The sequence below is a fragment of the Bos indicus x Bos taurus genome, chromosome 5 (genome assembly GCF_003369695.1).
Source record: "Bos indicus x Bos taurus breed Angus x Brahman F1 hybrid chromosome 5, Bos_hybrid_MaternalHap_v2.0, whole genome shotgun sequence".
NCBI classification, from domain to species: domain Eukaryota; kingdom Metazoa; phylum Chordata; class Mammalia; order Artiodactyla; family Bovidae; genus Bos; species Bos indicus x Bos taurus.
Window position 1 is genome coordinate 59,319,669 of NC_040080.1, and position 23,685 is coordinate 59,343,353.

The window sequence follows — 23,685 nt, forward strand, 5'->3', positions numbered from 1 at the left end:
TACAGTGTAAGTGTTCCCTTTCTGACAAATGCCACATGATATCACTCACACGTGGAATCTAAAATATGACATGAGCAAACTTATCTATAAAACAGGAACAGACTCACAGACACAGTAAACAGAATTGTGTTTGCCAAGGGAAGGAGGGAGGGAAGGGATACACTGAAAATTTGGAGTTAGCATATGTAAGCTATATTATATGTGGAATGGATAAACAACAAGGTCCTATAGCTGTAGAATGCAGAGAACTAAATTCAGTATCCTATGATAAACTGTAATGAGAAAGAATATGAAAAAGAATGTATATATGTGTATAACTCAATCACTTTGCTGTACAGCAGAAATTAATACAACATGGTATATCAACTATACTTCAATTTGTAAAAAATGTTTCCTTTCTACAGAGACATTCTCATCAGTACTCTGTCTTCTCCATTTTAAAAACCGATTAACTCTCTACATTCTGACTTCCCTCTCCATTTACTACCCGAATTTTCTCTTTTGTTTACAACAACAACCTACAAGGTTGTCACTATTCCAATCTCTCTCCTTTCATTTTCTTGTAAACATACTTCATCCTTACATTGAAATCCTCTGTTCAAAGTCATCAATGGCCTACTCTAGGCTAAAGCCATTGTTCAATTCTTAGTTTTCATAGGCAAGAATACTGGAGTGAGTAGCCATTCCCTTCTTCAGGGGATCTTCCTGACCCAAAGGAAGGACCCAAGGAGTCCCTTCCAAACCTGGGACTCCTGCCTTATAGGCGGATTCTTTACCGTCTGAGCCACCAGGGAAGCCTGCTTCATATGCTATGTTATGTTAATCTAAGACACCATTATTTTATATGCCAATTAAACATTCATATGCCTGCAACTGTAAAATGCATTCTAACTGCAGAGCTATTAAATGTTTTATTAAAATGAATGTTTAAGACTTGGTGAATTACAGGACTGCATTTGTCAGCAATATTTGACACTATTAAACCTTCCCTCTTTTGAAAATGTTCCTCTCTTGGCTTCCAAGCCACCACACTCCCTTGCTTCTTTTCCTACTCTATCCACTCCTCCTTTTCAGTCTTCTTTGCTGGTTCCTCCTCTTCTCCTAGACCTCTAAGTATTGTAGTGTCCCAGGGCTTGGTCCCCTTCTGTATCCTCATTCTCTCCCCTTAGATGATCTTAATCAGGCTCATGCTTTTAATCTCATCTAAATGCTAAGTCCTACATTTTTGTGTCTAGCTCCAACTTCTCTTCTAACTCAAGACTCGTGTAATCAACTTCTGACTCAATTCTTACATCTCAAACTCAACATGTCCAAAATTTTATTCCTGATTTCCATCCCCCACCACACACACACAAAATATAAGCTCTATGAGGACTGAGAATTTGTCTATATTGTTTATTGGCTAATGTGTCTGATTGACAGCACCATAATAGTACCTGACACACACAGTAGACTCCACAGATTAGCTAAAATGATCCCTTTAAAACATAAGTAGGGCTTCCCTGGTGGCTCAGTGATAAAGTATCCGCCTACCAATGTAGGGGACATGGGTTTGATCCCTGATTCAGGAAGATCCCACATACTGTGGAACAACAAAGCCCACGTGCCACAACTACTGAGCATATGCTCTTGAAACCAGGAGCCTCAGCTACTGAGCCCACGTGCTCTGCAACAAACGAAGCCACTGCAATGAGAAGGCCATGTACCACAACTAGAGAGGAGTCCCTACACTCTGCAACTAGAGAAAAGTCTGTGCAGCAGAGAAGACCCAGAACAGTCAAAAATTAATAAATTATAAATTTAAAAAAAAAAGTAGATCAGGCTACACCTCTGCCCTGAATCTTCCAGTGGCTCCTCCTTTTGTTCAGAGTAAGAGCCTGGATGATGAAAGCCCTACAAGGCCCTTCTCCATTTGGGCACCCCATCACTAGCCACCCCGTTACCTCTCTGACCCGTCTCCTACTGTTCTCCCATCACTCACACAACTCAAGGAACACTGGCCAAGGTGTCCCTCACTAAGTAGGCGATCCTGCCTCAGGGCCTTTGCACCCACTGTAGCCTGTTCTAAGATTATTCTTTCTCCAGATTTCATATGACTTGCAACTTTATCTGCTTCAGGTCTGTTCACCAATGTCACCTCAGTGATGACTAAGCTGATTGCCTCATTCAAAATTACAACTCCAGCGTACCCTCTTTATTGGCTGCTAGGTTCATTGTCCCCTGCAGCATGGTTCACCTTCTAACATACTACATAATTTACTCATTTATAATGTTTAGACATATATCATGTTTATTACTAGTCTTGCCCACTAAACTATAAGTTCTCTGAGGGCTTGGAATCCGTATTGTTGATTAACTGATGCATTTATTTGACAGCTCAAGAATGTGCTTTGTACACAACAGGCTCTTGGTAAATATTTGTTAAATTAATATAAAAAGCAGATGCCAGGACTATCGATTCTAAAAAGAAGGAAATTATTTGCCTTATGCAAACTGAAAAATAAAAATCTCATCGTTTGAGAGATTTTGAGCCAATGCTGGCAGTGGGGAGGTCTGTTGCTGTTGTTCATTCTCCCTGCTTAACCTCTTGTAAAGGGTGGAAAACAATATCCACATCAGAACCAGACATGGAGCAACTCTGAGACTGATTTGGTAACAAATGGGTGTACTAGGAAAATGGCTGACATTCTCCATCTAGAAAAAGGAACTTCAGACTGGTTAGGGGTGGAGGGATGTGTAGGAGAAGGTTTCTCTTTTTTATCCACAGCAAACAGTGATTTAATGAGCCCTGACAATTACACACAAACACTTGAGGATCAAAAGAAGATTAATTAGTAATGCTATCTAACACTCTTTTCTCTCTCTTTCTACAGAAAATATAAAATGTAATCTGAAGCATCTTAAGCAGACCAGCAGTTCTGTTTTAATTAATTAGCTAATAGAAATCGGTTTTCCATTATACTGTCAGTCTCTTAAAAAAAAAAAAAATCAGACAGACATTCTGTTTATACCCCAAACCACTTTTATAACCAAAACCAAAAGAAGTGTTTTCAGGATGCCCTGGCATTTATGACTGGAAAGAAATAAATATTCTGAAACATTCCAAGGTCTCAGAACACTAAAATGAAAGTTGAATATGTACCTGTATCTTCCTAATACCAGCTCTTCCATGTCAGGCAACTTGGTTGTAAATTAAAACAAATTTTAAGACAAAAACAATGAGTCACCTGAAGGATAATTAAAAGTGAAGTTTGTGGAATAAAATGAACAATAATAGAAAAGTAATAAGATTACATATTTAATAAAAGGTGGATATATCAAAATTATGGAAGAAAAAATAAAGCAATTTTGAGGAAATGTCTCTCAAAATTATTTCATAAAAATTAATACTTAGTGAAACAGAATGCTATTTCTGAGCAAAAAAAAAAATGAAAACTACATGTGTCTGGCTAGATGCATTAACCATCACCTAGCTGTATGAACCACTCACCTATCTGCAATTCCATTAACAATGATCACCATACCAACCTTCCACATTAACACTTTCTAGTGGAACAAATAGTTGGTACTCTTAAGATTTTTTTTAATGACTTGAAAAAATATACTTAAATGCTCATAGGACATCAAAAACTTAAAACCCAATCATTCAATTATTGACAAGAACAAACTTAATGAGATGGGCAATCTGGTCCTCTCTTTGTAAAAAGTAGTGGGAAAGTCAGAGGAATTGTTTATGAAAATGCTATATGAAAATATTCCTTTAGCTAACCCTGCAGGGGAAATCATAGTGCAATACATAAAAGTATCAAATCAATGCAGTTGTGCACCTCACATTTACACAACAATATGTGTTGATTACATTCCAGTAAAAAACTGAAAAAGAAAAGAAAAGAAAACCTTCCAAACACTGGTTGAGAGGCCATCTCAGACTGGGGCAAGGGTCTAAGTAAAAGCAGTACTGAACAGGTGGCCCATTAGAAAATCCTTTACTTATGATCAAAGCTACTAGGTAACTAAGATAAATATTAGATGTTTGGCGTGGCTAGATAAGACACTGACGATGCATGTATAACTGAAAAATTGAGGAGCAATAATTGATGCTTGTTGTATCTGAAAAGCAGATCAGTTTGGGTCCAACTGTACCGCTGGCTTCAGTATTTGGAGGTAAAACCCCTTTACTAGAATAGAAGAATATATTCACAGCAGTGCTCAAAAACAAAGATTATACACACCAAATAGATGGAAATGACTCAAAAATTATCCACACTAAATAGCCAAGGTTTATAAAATGTTATCCTTACCTGCAGATTCTCTTTACTAATAAGAGGTTTTCCCGAGTCAAATGATTGAAATAGCTGTCAATATACAAAATGTTAACATTAGAAACAAGAGTACTGAGTGGCCCTTTAGATGAAAACGTTAATGTGTTCTAAAGCTATTTTAAAATACCATTTTTACTATAAAAGTAATACATGCTCTAGTCAGAAAAGGCAAGTATAGTATAAAGAAGAAAGCAAAAAATCTTTAGGTTGTTAATGTTAATATCTTGGTGTCTTTACTACCAACTTCCTTCTGATGTATTTTAAAGCTTTATACATGGATTTGTGTTCCTTTTCACTAAATGTTACATCATAATTATTTTCTCAAGCCATTAAGTTATTTGTAAACCTCATCCAACAGCTCAATGACACTCTAGCCTACGAATGTACTGGTGTTGGCCAAAAGTTTGTTTGGGTTTTTCTGTAACATCCCATGGAAAAACCTGAGAGAACATTTTGGCCAATCGCAGTAGCATAATAACTTATCCTCTTGCCTATTGTGAGGCAAAGAGGACCACTTCCACCTTCACCCCACCATTCAGCCCTGTACTAAATAATATTGGTGATGAGTATTTCTGATTAGCACCTTTGAATAGATTCCTGGAAGCAGAAGTGCTGGGTCATAAGAATAAGAGGCTTCCCTGGTGGCTGAGACAGTAAAGAATCTGCCTGAAGTGCAGGAGACCCGGATTCCATCCCTGTGTTGGGAAGATCCCCTGGAATACGAAATGGCAACCCATTCCAGTATTCTTGCCTGGAAAATCCCATGGACAGAGGAGACTGGCGGACTATAGTCCATAGGGTCACAAAGAGTCAGACATGACTGAGCGACTAACACACACTCACAGCTCAGTTTACCTTCCACCCACATTGTATGAAAAGGATTAGTGCAGTTTCAATGGCATTGCATATTAGCGCCTATATATTTTTTTTTTTTGCCAGTTTGAGGTAAAATTGTATTACTCTTCAGAATGATGCTTTTTGTGGTTCTTTCCTTGTTTGTGAATTACCTGCTAATATGTTCTAAATATAATGTTGCCTTAGAAAACATTCTATTCATTTGCTGCAGAACATTGTTGTCTCATTATGAGTGTGCATCCCCCTTGGTACGGAAGACCTTTTTAAAAGGCACTTGTTCTCAGGCATCAATACTAATACCTCACTCACATCCTCTTGGTCACCTGGAAGTCACCAGCATCTTCCATGAATAGGTCACTCATATGTGGATGGTATCCTACTTCAACCACCTGGACCTCTCTACCTGAGGGTGGTCTGCGGCCATAAGAGAGTTTCAGGAGAGGCTGGACACGTAAGGAGCAGCCACTACCCATGAGGGGTGAGGGACTGTCTCTCCGTGGCCCCGACTGCCATGGCAGTGATCTCATTAACACTCTTTGGAGTGGTTTTCCTTATTTCGCTGTCTGACTTTCCCCCTTACTCACAGTTCTTCCTGGAGTCACCGCCCAAACACACTGTGAAAGTGAAAGTTGATCAGTCGTGTCAGACTCTTGTGACCTCATGGACTATATTTATATAGTCCATGGAATTCTCCAGGCCAGAATACTGGAGTGGGTAGGCTTTCCCTTCTCCAGGAGATCTTCCCAACTCAGGGATCAAACCTAGGTTTCCCACATTGCAGGTGCATTTTTTACCACCTGAACCATAAGGGAAGTCCCCTGACCACACTACGTGTTCCCAAATCTTTATTTCAGGATCTGCTTTTGAGGGACCTCTAAATCAAGACATCACACATAGCTCTAAAGGGAAGAAAGTGTTGGTAAGCGTTTAAAGACATTTCTTTTTTTTTTTTTTAAGATAGTCTTTATTTCCTTGAATACATTGAAAAGTGAGTAAGCAAATCCATGGTGAGACTTCTGGTGATATAATTTAAAGAAGTTTAATGACAGGACTTTAGATTTGGTGATGAGAACAGAAACTCAATATGAGTATGTTTAAAAATAGAATTTTTTAAAAGCCTGTGAAAAGTCCAATCATAATCTGTAAGATTTTTTTTTCAGTAACTGCTTTTACACTGAAATCTAATTCATTAATCCTTTCTTTAAATAACTAGCCTGCAGCCTAATAACATTGGCACCTATTTTAATTATAAACCCTGAATGCACTTCCTCTTTTAATTACGCTTTCTAAATTCCCAACTGAAGCTGGAAAGCTGCACAATAACTTTGAGAATAAAAAATATGAAGTCACAGTCCATCAGGAGACAATTTGCCCCCACTTTTGTCTTACGCAAATGAGTTGATTAAAAAAATGAAGTTTGGAATTTATCTGTATACATAAGTTTCAGTTTGGATTGGCGGGCTATATAGTCCATATGTCACAAAGAGTTGGACACAACTGAAGTGACTGAGCACGTGAGTTTCAGGCTGCTTGTTTATTTGCTTTGGTGATACCAGTGACTACTGAAAACTTTCTCTTGCTTCCCATTCTACCCAGCTGACTTCCCTTTCCTTCTTGTCTTCTGGACCCTAAGTGTGGAGGATCCCAACATCCAGTCCTCTGACTTCTACTTTTCACTCTGCCTTGGTCCCCAGCTGATTTCATCCAGTCCCATGATTTTTTAACTCTCTGTTAATGCTCCCAAATTTACCTGCAGCCCTCCTCTGAATCATATACTCTCTGCACCTACACAGGCAGCCTCTCCACCTGTTTGTCTATTAGGAATCTCATACTTAACATGCTCCACCCTGCCTCAGAGCAGCAGGACTCCCCATTTCAGTCAATGAAAACACTTTCCTACCAGCTGCTCATGTTGAAGCTGTGTGGTCATGCTTAACTTCTTTCTCTTACCTCCTATATCTCAACCAGCATCAGCAAATGCTGTCAGCTCTGCCTTAGCTACACATCTAGAACTTCACCACATTTCTTTCCTTCCACCCCGTTTACCTCTAACCACTGTCATGTCTCACTCAGCTCATTTGCAAAGCCCTTCTCCCTGGTCTCGCTATTTATACTCAACCTCATCCACCATCCATTCCCCAAATAGCAAGCAAATGGTTCTATGAAACTTACCACTATTGCGTCAGTCCTCTTTCAAAGCTTTACCAGGTTTCTCATATTCACAGCAAACTCTAGTCCTCACCCAGCCCTGTGTGATCCAATATGACCTAGCTCCTGGGTGCTGCCCTGTCCTCTACTTTCTCTCCAGTCTGGGCCCAGCCTCATGTGGCCTCTCTAGTTTTCCACAACCACATCTTCCAGGCCTTTCCTCTTGTACTTCCTCTTATTTGGAAGGTTGTTCCCTCAAATCTTCTACTCCTTATTAGATTTCCCAAACCACCCTCAATAAGACATTCGCCCACCACTCTGGCCACTTCCTATCCCCTCAACTCAGCTTGATCAGCCTTCACGCCATTGTCACCATCTGACATATAGTTGTGTGCTTAATATGCTTATTATTTGTCTTCCTCACTAGACCATCCAATGGTAATGTGCCTTCAGCAAGGCAAGAACTCCATTTATCTTTCCATGGTTCTGGCTCCATGTCTGGAATAGTGCCTATATTCAGTCAGCATTCAATAAATAATTTTCAATGAATTAAAATATGATTTTAATAACAAAACTATTTCAATAAGGAAAGGTTGTTGCTTGAGAAACAAACAAGAAAACACTGATCATTTAACCCAGGTAACAAGATAAATTATTTGGGCCATAAAATTATTTGAACCAAAAAACCCAACAGACTCCCAGATAGACAGCTAACTAGATAGAAATACAGTGGAGGACTGATTCCAGGATTCACCCCCCAACCTCCTTTACCAAAATCTGCAATGCTTAACTACTTACATGAAATAGCACAGTATTTGCACATATCTTAGGTGTATCCTCCCATATACCTTAAATCATCTTTAGATTATTTATAATGTCTAATTCAATGTAAATGCTATGTAAGTAACTGTAAATACAATGTAAATGCTATGTAAGCAATTGCTAGCAGGCAAATTTATATTTACCTTTTGGAACTTTCTGGAATTTTTTTCCGAATATTTTGAACCATGGTTGGTTGAAACTGTAGGTGTATAGACACACACACACATGCTATCACCTACTGAATGTCCCTCTTAGGCTAAAAAGTGAAAAAATCAAACCTGGGTCTCCCACATTGTAGGCAGATCCTTCACTGTCTGAGCCACTAGGGAAACCTTCCTCTTAGGTTACCTCAGTACAATAAATATTAACAATGTAGCAGTCATATTGAGAAAAAGTAGCAACATTTTAGTGGGACACACTGAAGTAATGTGTGCATCATATGTAAATATACTGTCAGCCTATGCAAGTATTTCTCAAGATGTATAGCCACTGCACAGTTTCTTTTAGTTCCTCCAAATCTGAATCCCACCAGCGTGTGTTGTGCCTGTCAGTCTCACTCCTCACACACATGGTCCCTCCTAGGAAACTGACTTGTTCCCTTCTCCTGTTTCCTTTATTGCTGGCCTGTGTATGAGCGTCCAAATATCTAACCTAAGCAAGATCATCCAGTGATTCCCAGATCACCAAAAACACCAAAGCAGAGGAAAATGATGATAGCTCACTCTGATTTAAATTTAAAGGTCAGTATTCAGTCCCTGGGTTGGGAAGATCCCCTGGAGAAGGGAATGGCAACCCACTCCAGTATTCTTGCCTGAAGAATTCCATGGACAGAAGAGCTTGGTGGGCTACAGTCCATGGGTCACAAGGAGTCAAACACGACTGAGTGACTACACACACATTCATTTTCAAGGATGCTTCACTTACGCAATTTACAAATACCAATTAAGCAAGCCAGGTAAAACTCTCTCCCAGTCCAATAAGGCTTGACAAACTAGAACATTTTCTCCTCATAAAAATCAGAAGAAATTTGAACATGTGTTTAACTTTTTGGTATAAAGTATTAATATATAAATAAAAATATCCAAATAAAACTTGAAGAGAGACTGTTTTGACTAAAAATATTAATTAGAAATTACAAGCTCAGATTCAAAAGTCTAAGAGGCAGTGGCTAATAAATATGTCCCTTGAGACATTCCATGATAACACAGAGTCAAAATTCCACAGTCAAAACCTACACCCAGACCACACTCCCATCCCTGTCTTGACACCCACCCCTCCATTTTAGGCAAAGGAAGCCTTGTGCATGTCTGCGGTTAGCTCTAATCAGTCTTGGTGGCTCACACGGTTAAGAATCTGCCTGCAATGAGGGAGACCAGGGTTTGATCCCTAGGTCAGGAAGATCCCCTGGAGAAGGGTATGACAACTCACTCCAGAATTCTTGCCTGGAGAATTCCATGACAGAGGAGGCTGTCATGGACAGAGGAGTCCATGGTGTGGCAAAGAGTCAGACACTACTGAACGATTAGTACAATAATCAGACTTAAAAGAAGCCTGCAGTGCCAGAGACTTGTAAATACCATTAGTGGAAGGATTTCCTAGATTTTAGGAATGTAGTTTTCAAAATGACCTTGAAAAGGTTAAAAAACAGCTTTGAATTAAATCGGCAGGATTACCTTCATTTTTCCAGTAGGTTTACAGCTGGTGGGTACTGAAGAAGGTGTGTTTTTCGCATAAAATATCTGGGATAGCTCATGAAAGGCTTCGGAAAAGAATCCTAAATCTGTAAGGACTTCTATCTTTAAAGGAAAGAAAACAAAAGAGAGATACTAAATTAAACCATTTGTTTTACTTACAAAATTAAAATTTTAGAGAAAAATCATCAACTTTCTGAGATCCAAGATGTCTGCTTCGTATTGGTAATGCATTACAAGGTAGCATTCAGACAACACGGTTGTGGAGATGCATGTTTCTGTCCCTAAGCCAGCTCATGTGTACAGAGACCAAGAAAACTAGGGAATCACAGCAAGTGACTTTTCAAGACAATGGCCATTCATCAGTAATTACAGATGCAAACACATTTAAAGAAATAAGATAGACATGGAAGCATTTTAAATAATTTACTTCATCCTTTTGTCCCCATGGTAAAGTATGGCTAACACTTTGGCCACCTGATGTCACCAACTCATTGGAAAAGACTCATCAGAAAAGACACTGATGCTAGGAAAGATTGAGGGCAAGAGGAGAACAGGACGGCAGGGCATGAGACAGGTGGATGGCATCACTGACTCAATGGACATGAGTTTGAGCAAACTCCAGGAGACAGTGAAGGACCGGGAAGCCTGGCATGCTGCAGTCCATGGGGTCACAAAGAGTTGGACATGACTGAGCAACTGAACAGCAACAACAAAATATGGTTTCAAACAAAGACAAAACAGGGACTTTGCTGGTGGCCCAATGGTTAAGAAGCCACCTTCCAATACAGGGGACTCTCCATTCCTGGTCGGGGAATTAAGAGCCCACATGCCACAGGGCAACTAAGCCCATTTGCCACAACTACTGAACTGGCATGCTCTGAAGCCCGTGCAACACAATTAGAGAGAAGCCCACAAGCTGCAATGGAAGATTCTGCATGCCACATCTAAGACCCAAGGCAGCCAAATAAATGAAAAAGAAAGACAAAACAGAACACTTCTGCTTTCTCTAATACTCTGAGGGATGTCAAACAAACCAGGAGATGAATTCCACAGTACATCAGCTGTTCATTTTCTTATCCACAATGAACAGACACTGTCGATTTTACAGACATGTACTTAAAAGCATTAGTCAATTGGTAACTATATATTGTACATGGTTTATTTTGAATATAACCTAGCAAGACTTTCAATAAGGAAATTACAGGAAGAAAAGGAAAGATCCTGATCAAATACATGCATTTGTTCAAAATGTAAATTGAGCTTCTCTTCTGCACAGAGCCATCTTGAAGGTTACATCCACTGGATAAATTATTAGCTAAATTTAAGGGATACATGAAGATATATCCAGTATGAAAAGACATAAAAGGTACTGACAAAATACTATGTTTCAAACTGTGATCCGGAGGGACTTCTCTGAGAAGAAAACTTTCAAGAGAATATTTGGGAAATGATATGATGGAGGGAGATGTGAAAATCTGCTGAGGGCACCTTGAATACAAAGGTCATGTGGTGACAGAAGCAATCCTGGGGTCCTGGTGTGTTCAGGGACCAGCAGCAGCTTAGAGAGAGGAGAATAGGGTTGGCAGCTACGTGTGAATGGTGGCCAGTCAACCAGAGTGGACCCTTGGGATTTGATTCTATGCATAATAAGTGATTGAAGAGTTTTTAACAGGGCAGGGTCTGTACCTGACTGATGTTTTGAAAACATCTAGTGAATCACAAGCTGGAATCAAGACTGCCAGAAGAAATATCAACAACCTCAGATATGCAGATGATACCACTCTAATGGCAGTGAAGAGGAACTAAAGAGCCTCTTGATGAGGGTGAAAGGGGAGAGTGAAAAAGCTGACTTAAAATTCAGCATTCAAAAAAATTAAGATCATGGCATCTGGTCCCATCACTTCATGGCAAATGGGGAGAAAGTGGAAACAGAGACAGATCTTATTTTGTTGGGCTCCAAGATCACTATGGATGGGGACTGCAGCCATGAAATTAAAAGACACTTGCTCCTTGGAAGGAAAGCTATGACAAAACCTAGATAGCATATTAAAAAGCAGAGACATTGCTTTGCCAACAAAGGTCCATCTAGTCAAAGCTACGCTTCTTCTTGTAGTCATGTAAGGATGTGAGACCTGGACCATAAAGAAGGCTGAGCACTGAAGAATTCAGGCTTTCAAACTGTAGTGCTGGAGAAGACTCTTGAGAGTCCCTTGAACAGCAAGATCAAACCAGTCAATCCTAAAGGAAATCAACATTGAATATTTATTGGAAGGACTGATGCTGGAGCTCCAATACTTTGGCCACCTATGCAAAAAGCCATCTCATTGGAAAAGACCCTGATGCTGGAAAAGATTGAAGGCAAAAGGAGAAGGTGGCAGAGGATGAGACGGTTGGATGGCATCACTGACTCAATGGACATGAGTTTGAGCAAACTCTGGGAGATAGTGAAGGATAGCAAAGATTGGTGTGCTGCAGTCCATAGAGTCGCAAAGAGTCGGACACAACTTAGCCACTGAACAGCAATAAGTGACTTCATAGAGGACAGAAAATAGTAAACTTGGAGCAAGGGGTAAAATACACACTTTGATGAAGGTGACATATATCTAAAACAAAATCCAATTTATCCTTGACACATATACTCATCTTACTCTCTTTTCCTTTATATTATCTTAGGAATCTCAAGAGTGTACCAATTTTAAAGAAAGAAAAAGAAGGTGAGTTAGAAGGAAACAGGATGTGAGAAGAACATAAAAATAAAACATACAAAGTCAGGAGAATATTTTTAATGAAGAGAAAATGGCTTGCCTATTGAGTTGCCCACTTTGGCTCTTCCCTAAAACACTTTGGGCTCTAATCTCCCTGGTGTCATATAATACCAAAGCAGGCATTAGGGAGTCGACTGAACTCTCTGCTCCTTAGAGGAAACATTTCCCCATATCTATGTGAGGTCAGTCTCCTCTGGTCTTGAATGTGAGATTGCTATACGTGGACCACTTGTAACTGTTCAGGCTACCTCTCGTTCAGTTTATTAAATGAATCTGACCACTTGAAAAAGCCATGGTGATAATAATAGACATGTATTTTCAGAAACATTGTGAACATAAGCCAGGTGGAAAAAAGAACCACCCATAAATCAACTATTCCATCATACAAATACAGAACTATTGGTACCCTTCCCAGGAATGCTGGATGTTTTGAGAGTAATACATCTTTTAGGAAGCCAGACAAGTTGATCATAAAGAGGCCTTAAAGCTTTCCCTGAAAGACATTAGAGCACTGGTAGAGACTTAACAGTGTGATTTACTGCTGTTTGATTTGTCAGAAAGCATCACTGTTTATTGTTTTCTGACTGTGACTTTTCTCTTTTCCCACTCACTGACCCCAAGTTTAGTTCGGGAAGGTCAGACAAATTACTCACAGGGGCTGTCATTCTTTCTTCTGTATGATGCAACAATTGCCCCTTTTCATGGATTCTGGCAATGCTGTAGTTGAGTTTCCAGTCATGCTATGCCAGTAAGATCCTACTCTCATCTCACTCTACTCCTAACACTCCTACCAGATACATCTGATCTCGTCCTTCTCCTGATCAAAACTGTGTCATGAATTCCCCCTCTCAGCACAAGACTACAGGAGACTCTCCATAGTTCTCACTGACTTTTAAGCTACTCTCATACAAAAAGAGTTGCTGAGTGCTAACAATCCAATAAAAAATAGTCACTTAATCAAAAACTTTGTTCCAGATTCTTTCAATGCCTTTCTGATCTCCTTCTGACATGCTACTGATGATCACTGCAACCTGCAATGCTTCTTGTCTCCTAGTGACACCAGGATAAAATTGTCACCCTACTCTGACTCCACACCTCCTCATCTCTCTCACTGCTCACCCTCCACATTACGTCTCAGCTTAGAGTTCAAGACTGGACCCACGGTCTCCTCCACATCCTGGGCCTCTGGTGTCCTCATGTCATCTTCTCCAAACTGCCTACTCAAGACCCCCACTCCAGTCTAACCAAGCCCCCTCAGCCCCCTAAAACAAATCAACACTTTCTCACCTCTATACCTTTCACACAGTTGTCGGCTGACAATGTTCCCTTCTTCCTCTCTCCTGCTCAGTTAGTTCTACTCTTTTCAAACCTAAATCTTATCTATGTACTTGGTAAAGCTGATGGCACCCCACTCCAGTACTCTTGCCCAGAAAATCCCATGGATGGAGGAGCTGGTAGGCTGCAGTCCATGGGGTCGCTGAGTTGGACATGACTGAGCGACTTCACTTTCACTTTTCACTTTCATGCACTGGAGAAGGAAATGGCAACCCACTCCAGTATTCTTGCCTGGAGAATCCCAGGGACAGGGGAGCCTGGTGGGCTGCCGTCTATGGGGTCGCACAGAGTCGGACACGACTGCAGCAACTTAGCAGCAGCAGCAGCAGCAGCAGCAGAGACCCAAAGCCCTTTTCCCCTCTTTCAAGCTCCTGGAAATGGTGTTCATCACACTCATCTGGAAATGATCAACTGGGAGGTACACATATAACGTCCTGTCTCTTCCCCGTTTTCACTTCCTTACAAGCAAGGTATATGGGTTACATTTCTTCGATCAGAGTTACTAACGGTGCCTTTATTAGGAGATACTCGAGAAATGTTGCTTCAGAGATAAAGCAGTAAACATTTACCAAGTATCTTCTTGATGAGTTCCCACTGAACACCAAGGAGAGTGTGAACAGTAGGCACATGATATATGTCTGAAGACTTTAAATTCAATTTAATAATTAATTACTGAATATCAAATATATGAATTTACTACTCAAGACACTATAGGGAACCAAAAGATGAATAAGACACATGCCCTAGCCTCGAGAATTTTTCAGTTTTGAAGAGAGTACTATCTTAAAATCAGAGAGAGAAAAGTTGTATGCGGCTTTTTAAACAGTGTTATTGAAATTCAAAAGTCAGAGAACTCTTAAAGAGTTCAGTAACTCAGAATTCGTGGCTGAAAACCAATTATTTATTCCTAGGTTAAAATGTATTATCTTAAGAGCACCAGAATTTCTCTTAGAGAAGGTATTATCTTTATTAAGAAATAGGATGTGATAGACTATTTGGTCTGAAAACACAGGCTCACAGGTTGGGTCCTGGAGAGAGAGGATCTGAGGAAGGAGGGTTTTTCCAAAAAAGGAGAAGGACAGCTCAGCCAAGGGAGTGTTGGTGCCACTCACCCCCAACTGAGCGTGCACATCTTGTCCCAACCCCATGTTCAGTAACGCCTAGTTGGCAGGCTGAAGTCAACTGCAGTGGGAGTATTTATCCCATGGAAATTGCAAATGCTACAAATCAAGGCTTTTATATTTTTTTAGAGTGGGCTGTGGAGAATTTACCAGCATGAAATATTTAAATTTAGAGATGCCAAATATTCTAAGTTGCAAGTGCCTCCCTAGTGACTCCATGGTAAAGAATATGCCTGCCAATGCAGGAGACATGGGCTTGATCTCTGGGTCAGGAAAATTCTTTGGAGAAGGAAACAGCAATCAATTCCAGTATTCTTCCTGGGAAATCCTATGGACAGAGGAGCCAGGTGGCTCCTCTGACTACATGGCTACTGTTCATGTAGTCACAAGAGAGTCAGACATGACTGAGCAACCAACCAACTTGCCTTACGTTCCCAAATTTCAGTAAAACCTGATATAGAAATAAAGACCTTAGGGAAATACAATGTGTGTATGTGTGTTCTCCGTGTGTGTGTGTTGCGTGTGTCTGTGTTGCGTGTTTGTGTGTTGCGTGTTTGTGTGTGTGTGTGTAAAATATGGAATAGGGTTGGATTCTGTATTAGAGATGAGGAGGTACAGAACAGGGAGCAAATTTGCTGGCTATTGAGAGGATCCAGGTGCAAAACAAATTCAACATAAGTGGGAGCCTCTGACAATGGGTGACCAGGGAAAAAACAGAAAAGGAGATGCTTGACATTCTGCACTCCACATGGGGCTCAAGCCAACTACACATGAATCTTGAAGGTAGAGAGCCTCCTGACTTTTAGGGGTTACATAATTAGTTGTAATTTGGTATTTGTGAATTTTATCACTTCAACTACCTATGCCATGAAAAACTCTTGTGCACCATGATATACAAAAGATCCTTAGCAAAAACAACTCAAAAACTTTGGAAAATGACTCATTAGTCTTCATGAGAAACCAGTCATTCAGAAATGGTGATTTCTGGACTGAATGTTGTTGGGTTAGCCTGTTATCAGGCGTAGCTGTTCCTCACTTTACTGTGGGCCCGAGCATAAAATTGCCCAGAAAATCCCATGAACAGAGGAACCCGGTGGGCTACAGTCCATTGGGTAGCAGAAGAGTTGGACATGACTTAGGGACTGAACAACAACAAAACAAAGCATAAAATGATTTAAGATTTCTACCCAGCTCTTTCTTACACTTTATGATAATGTTGGGTAAGGTTTTTTAATATCAGTTCAACACCATGTATTGCTATCAGCTTATGATTATGAGTATTAGAACCAAAGTAATTTAAGATGACATCTTCAATAGTTGAAAAATATCAAATGTCTTAAAAGCTTGAAACATACCTTGAGGATTCTTGCTTCCAGATTTTTGACTAGGTCTTGGCAAATTACAGAAACAAAATATTGGTACAATGCAAGGAGAGGCAGAATCTATCAAGAGAAAAACACTCTTTGTTTTGAAATATATGTTATCAAGTTAATAATCTAACAATACAATTTAACCAAATATTAATGCAAGAGATATTGTACAAAATCATGATTTACTTTTTCCATATTATAAGACTGTACTATTTAGTATAAGTGAAATGACCTGCCTAGCATATGCTTCATGATTTTATCAAAATTTCAAAGTGCTATCAGTGACTTATAATTCCAAGTAGATGCCATTTGGTACCCAAACCTAGGTTTCACATTTCCATAAGCATGGAAAAATAAAACTCAAGTTAATCATCCTTCTTGAAAAAAATTAATTCAACATATATGCAGAATTTAAAATAAAGGAACTCACATCCATGTCCCCTAATAGCTCCTATTTATTCATCTCAATGTCAACTGCTATTGTCTTCAACTGAAATATCTCTATCAGCAAAAAAAGTATAACATGCCTGTCATATGAATGTCAGACTTTGTTGAATGAGGAAAAAATCTAAGTCCTTGCCATTGCAGAACATATATTCTACTGCTTAAAACTCAAGCTTACTCTTCACATAGTATTTTTATTTTCCTAGAATTAACCCCAAAGTTCAAGTCTTCTTGATGTCCCACAGATGTATGTGAAAGCTTGAAGACTATCAACTTCTCAGTTGGCCTAACGACGATTCAGCTAAAGGCAGGTGTTGAGGAATAGTTTGGCCTGGACTTTTGAACAGCTCTTAACTGCAACTTAAAACTGAAGTTCACTCCCTGCAGCTGGGTCCTGCCCCATCAAAGGAAGATGGAGCAAGAATGGGGACTTGGATCCTTATTATTTAGCAAACTATTTCCCATTATTCCACAGCAAGGGGTCCCTTGGTAAATTTTACATATTATAGCAATCTCCTTAGGTACTTCTAGAAGGTAGTGTAATACAAAATGGAAACTGTTTACATCTTGCAAGTTCAGCTAAGGAATCTCTCATTGTCAGTCAACTGGCAGCTGCTAATAGCAACAGCTTTTAAAGAGGATTAGAACTGGCCTTAAATGATTTCAAACATAACACAATACATTTTTCTATAATGATGCTCTACAAACATAACAATACCTTTTTCTACAATTAACGCAGTGCAAAACAATAAGTCGGCTATTACCTTTGAGATTGTATCTTTTCTTTAGTGAGAAATAAAAACACACCATTTTATTGCTTCCAACTGCTCAATTATTCAGAAAAATGTTCTCAATTTCTTAAGCTTCAGAGAAAAAAGTCTCATTTATTTTCCAGTGCAGTGATATGTATTATATATGAATAGGACTAGGCAGCTAAAGGTTACCCAGGGAATAGGTAAAACTATTTTCTAAATCCAGAAATGAATCCTCTTAACAATGAGAGGAACACCATTTTTGTTATTTTTTTCTAATAAACATTTTTTTGTGTGCCAAATCTGCCAAGTATTACAAGCATGTATCAACCTTTTCACATTAACACATGACATTATAATTTAACAACTAATATCAGGGGACAATAAATCTTTTCAAAACCAGAGAGTTAATTTAGAACAAGAGAACAGAAAACAACGTATGAGAAAATAGTAAGTATTAAAATTACAGAGGAAAGGGAAAGAAGCAGAAAAAGAGAAAGAACAGATATTAAGAAGCAAACACAGTGGGAAAAGACATACAATAGTAGAGGAAATAGCACAGAGGAAGAAAAAAGAAAAACTAAGATAAAGGAGGAAACAATAAATATAATAACCAACAGAAAATACTAATTTATGTCTAAAACGAAATCAACTTCAAATTTATGATTTGTGACTTATTTTCCCAAAGGAAATGAGTTTTTATTTGAGAGTTTTAACTTCTTAGGATATTAAGAAGTGTCTTTAATTTCATATTTAGAATCTGTTTTTCACTTAGATGTGCCCTTAACATAGAAGAAATGAGACAGATACAAAGATAAGTTTGTCTCAATAAAGAAATACTCCCATAGTTTTGATATTGATATTCCTTCATGACTTAATAAAGTGAAGTTATAAGTCCACTAGATTTCTGTGTTCCAGACCAGTTAAACATTCTAGTCAATTTTACCATATCTTAAGGGGGAAAAAACAATAAATAATAGTGTTTAAAAAAAAAGAGAGAACCAAATCAAATAGACCTGGCTATTGTATCCAAAATGGCATGCAAATAGTGATGTTAAAAAAAGAACATTAATTATTTTATTTTGAAGTACAGATCAGAATCCTGAAAATAGAGTTTAAAAGTTTAACAAGAATTGATCACAAGAACAATAGTAAAATTTAACCCTGCCAAGTAAAAAGTACAATATAAGTGGGGTAAGATATCACCATGAATTATAATTTGTTGATTTTACAAATCACTTACTACTAGATTTTGCTTAGCAAAGTGCAGCTCGCGGATGACGTAATATAAACTCGCAATGACGGAGCAGATGTCAGCCCGATATCTGTCTGAGAAGAGCTCGATGCCCGGGAGAAGCTGAGTGATTTCATACTGAGCGTAGCAACGTTCAGCTTTAGGATGCGGCAGTGTGGTTCTAAGCAAACCCTGAGGACGAAAAAGGTGAAATGAACAGCTGGAACTTGCATTTGTAACAACAAGAAAGATAAGTATTTAAAGGATATAAGGAATAAGTGTATTCCTTCCCAAAGTGTTTTGTGTTGCCTAGCACATTGTACCCTATAATAAAGGGCTGTTTGTTGTTGATCAGTTGCTAAGCAGTGTCTGACACTTCGTGACCCCATGAACTACAGCACACCAGGCTTCCCCGTCCTTCATTATCTCCTGGAGTTTGGTCAAAATCATGTCCATTGTCAGTGGTGCCATCCAACTGTCTCATCCTGTCACCCTCTTCTCCTCTTGCCCTCAATCTTTCCCAGCATCAGGGTCTTTTCCAATGAGTCAGTTCTCCACAACAGGTGGCCAGAATACTGGAGCTTCAGCATCAGCATAAGTCTTTCCAATGAATATTCAGGGTTGACTTCCTTTAGGATTGACTGGTTGGATCTCCTTGCTATCCAAGGGACTCTCAAAAGTCTTCTCTAACACCACAGTTTGAAAGCGTCAATGAAAGGTACTTATTTATATTCTCATCACTACAGGTTCCAAATGCTTTATCACTGACAATGGGCCTTTTAAACCCCATGGTAGTTGGATATTTATTATTTTAAGAATAAATTATCATTATTTTATCATTTGTTGAGAGTTGACTTTGTGTTGGGCACTCTTAGTTTATTCCTCATAAATATTATCTCATTTAATCCTCACTTAACCCACCCCTAGAAGGAAGACTTATTATCTCACAAGTGATATAATTGAGGCTGAAACAATTAACTTCTTTGAGGTCACCCAGTTAATGCTGGCAAAAAGAAGATTCAAAAATTTTGACTATTTGACTCAAAAATCTGTTTTCTCCCCTCTACCAACCCACAAGTAGAGGAAAGAAAAACATACTTCAGAAGTCTAAATCAAGCACAGGTAATTCTAAATTTTTAACTGAATTAAGTGAAAAGGTAATCAGTTTAATTTGACCACTATTTCTAAATACAATTTATATGACCAATATTGTGCCAGACATTCGGAAACAAGATGAATACACAAAATCAAATTGTACATTTAGGAGTGCTTCTTATGTTTTCTTAAACAATGACATTTCTTGATGACAAATGCATCATCAAATTATTTTAATGTATGTATCAGGAATAACTTTAATCAGACTGCTCATTAAACTTATACCTAGTCTAAAATATTATGCAATTGTTTAATTTTTAGTTTAAAATCATGAAAAGAATGAACAGACTTTTAAAATAAATCCCAGAGCTAATTTTTATTTTAGTTGTCGAATTACTAAGAAATGCTGTCTACATTTAAGCAAAAAATTACTTATTTTCTAAAACATAAACAGCATTATCTTCAAAAATGAGGAATATCAGGAGAAAGTAAAGGATGCAACAGAAGAAATCTGATTCGGATTATCATTCCTTCTGTATCCTTGCCTCTTCCACCTCTTCCCTTTGAAACATTGGCAAGAGGTGTATGGAACATAAGAAAACTAAAAGATCTGGCTATATACTCCAAGAAACCTGTCTCAAAGATCTTATACACCCAGATTTCATAAGCTATCAGACTCTCAGAACAAGGGTGTTCCATCCTTCAAAATAAATAGGACCTCCAGGAGATTGCAGAAACCCCTGGCTACATTCCTGAATCTCAGAATGTCTTATATTTTGGATAAAAGCTCCTTTCTTCTTCAGTAAAATCAAACTAAGAACTGCAGACACTCTACTTCTGTAGTCTTCAACATATTTTTGGCTTGCATTATATGGCGTATTTTACATCATGCAATTAAGCAAAAGTTTATTTCAAGATAAGGCAGGGCAACCCTTTAGACTCAATCAGACTGGCTTCACTGCTCCATGAAAGAAGGACAGGAGACTCAGTTTCCTCATCTATAAAACTTCTCCATCTACAGTGAACAAGAGAAAACTGACCTGCTGAATACTAAAGGTGGAAATGCCACAGGGGCTCAGTCATCAAAGGAAAGATGGGTGTGGGATACTTAATCAAGGTTTATGGTATTTTCCTAATGTCAGTTTTATGAATGTAATAAATCACTGCATTTTTTAAAATTTTTACTAATTAAATGGCTGTGCTACTACAGAACGATATATATGAAGTGTTACCTGAAAGAGTAATGCTGATAAAAGGCAACAATTGGTTCTCTTTTCAACATCCAATGTCTGAATAAATCTAAGTATAAGAAAAAGAAACTGATTCAGAGACAATGTTCCAAGAATATTTTTACATAAATACAACTCTAATACTCATAGATTTTAACTCAAAATTTAAGTAGCCTTTAATAAAATTAAAAATTAAAAATTTAATTTTTAATTCTAAAAGTGCTACATTCTCATGTAAGATTTAAAACATTCAAAGACAGAAAAAAATAAAATGAGGAATTCACCAATAAGGCTACCACCTAAACATGATTGCAGCAGCAGCAGCAAACATAATTACCAGTAACATTTCAGTCACTTTCCTTCTAGATTTCCTTCTACATATAATTATACAGATGCACATTCACATTAAGACTGAAATTAGGCAATACACATTTTTATAAACAAATTTTCTATTATTGAACATAATCAGTTATATAATTATTTTACAGAACTTTAATATTTTTATCAGACACATGTACCAGAGTATTAAAATATTCATCTCCATTTGGATTTTTTCCATTGTTGAAACAAACATTGTCATACCTACATTTTTGAGCACTTGTCCTATTACTTCCACTGGATAAATCCCTAGAAGTGGAATTTTGGGGAAATGGAGGTGCACAGTTTTAAAATTTTTTAAGGAGCACAATTAATTAATTTCTTCTCATAGACTAAAACACTGTATTTCCTCACCAGCAGTACATTATGGATCCATTTATGATATTAAATCTTTCCACCAAAGATTGAGGTAACTCTGTGTTTATTACTGTCTCATTTTATGTCCCTTAGTAGAGTCTGAGTTTTCTTTACATTTATGACTCACAAACTCACATTTGTGACTATAAACCACATTACCTTCTCCCAAGTCTTATTTTAACACCAGTGGACTTCACTGTATTAATAACACCAGTCTGAGTTCAGCTTCTTTGTGAGGTGCTTTGCCTGCTGAGCAGTGGGAGAGAAAAGTTTCTTCTCCTCAGGGAGTCTCCAAGAATAGCCAAAACCCCTGGAGTACCTTAGAGCCTGTGGAAGTCAGACTTCCAGCTGGGTAACCCAGGAAATGACTTTCTGTTGACTGAAAATCACGAACAACTTCAGAGGCCCAGAGACCCTAAGGTGTCCTCTGGCAGGAAAGCTGTAAGCTGTTCTTTTCAAGCTGGGAACCTTTCTCAGCTTTTCTGTTCTCTGCTGACAAGTGCTACTAAATTATAAACTCAGACTTGTATGGGGACTCTGTGTGTGTGCGTGTGTGTGTGTGTGTGAAAGGAAGAGTTCCTTCTCAGAAGAGCAAAAGAAAAATCAGAGTTGTTTTTTTAAATCTTTGAACGTTTTATACTTTTAAAATGGTAATTCCATACTTCCCTTGCCCAAATGCTAATTTTCTGAAAACAATGTGATCGTGAACTAAGACAAGTTACTATTTTTAAAAATTTTCTCTACAGCTCAAAATATTGTGCACATATTTTGCCTAACCATGCCCTATAATGTAACTACAGAGGTAAGGGAAACCTGTACCTCTACTCTCTTCATACATTTTATGTTTTTCACCTTAATCAAATATTTAAGATATTTGTGAGTCCTAAGTAGACATAAGACATTGTGATAAGACTTCCACATACGCCATGTGTGGGAGGCTGAAAAATGGCTGCCCAATGATTCCAACATCCTAATTCCCTAAATCTATGCATATGTTGCTCATGTGGCAAAAACCAAAAAAAAAAGGGAATTCCCTGGTGGTCCCACAGTTAGGACTCAACGCTTTCATTGCTGAGAGCCCAGGTTCAATCTATGATCTGGTCGAGAAACTAAGATCCTTCCAGTTATATGATGCAGTGAAAAAAAAACAAAAAACAAAAAACCTGCAGATGTGATTAAATTAAGGGCCCTGAGATGGGAGGGAAAGTTCTACCAAATTATCCACATGGGTTCAATCTAATCACAATGGTCCTTTAAGAGAAAGACAGGAGGGTCAGAGTCAGAGAAGATGTGAGGATAGAAGCATACTGACAGAAAGGAAGATGAGAGTCTGTGGGTCCTGAAGACAGAAGATGAAGAATGCAGGAGGCCTTGGGAAGCTGAGACAGGCAACAACAGATTCACCCCCAGAACCTCTGGAGGTGGCTCAGCCCTGCCAACACTAGGATTTTAGGACCTCCGCCCTCCATAACCATAAAACAATAAATCAGTATTGTTTCAGGCCACTGAATTTTGTGGAATTTGTTACACCATCAAGAGGAAACTAATACAGTCTGTGATATGGGCTTAATTATATGCCCCACTGGGTCTTCCCTGGTGGCTCACTGGTAAAGAATCTGCCTGCCAACACAGGAGACCCGTGTTCAATCCCTGGATCAGGAAGATCCCCTGGAGAAGGAAATAGCAACCCACTCCAGTAGTCTATGGGGTCGCACAGAGTTGGACACGACTGAAGCAACTTAGCAGCAGCAGCCAGTATTCTTA

At 38.6% G+C, this 23,685-nt stretch overlaps 1 protein-coding gene across 10 annotated transcripts in view; it reads right to left on the minus strand.

Moving 5' to 3' along the window:
- CFAP54 (cilia and flagella associated protein 54) overlaps positions 1-23,685 on the minus strand; it is a 312,031-nt gene that overhangs the window by 116,187 nt on the left and 172,159 nt on the right. For 9 of the 10 annotated variants that reach the window (XM_027542095.1, XM_027542091.1, XM_027542096.1 and 6 more), the window contains 5 exons: positions 21,190-21,256; positions 18,872-19,054; positions 16,418-16,504; positions 9,821-9,943; positions 4,302-4,355 (listed from right to left, as the gene is read on the minus strand). In XM_027542095.1, coding sequence (XP_027397896.1) covers positions 4,302-4,355; positions 9,821-9,943; positions 16,418-16,504; positions 18,872-19,054; positions 21,190-21,256 — 514 coding nt within the window. The remainder of the gene's footprint in view (positions 1-4,301; positions 4,356-9,820; positions 9,944-16,417; positions 16,505-18,871; positions 19,055-21,189; positions 21,257-23,685) is intronic. The other variant, XM_027542092.1, reaches the window with a different exon arrangement.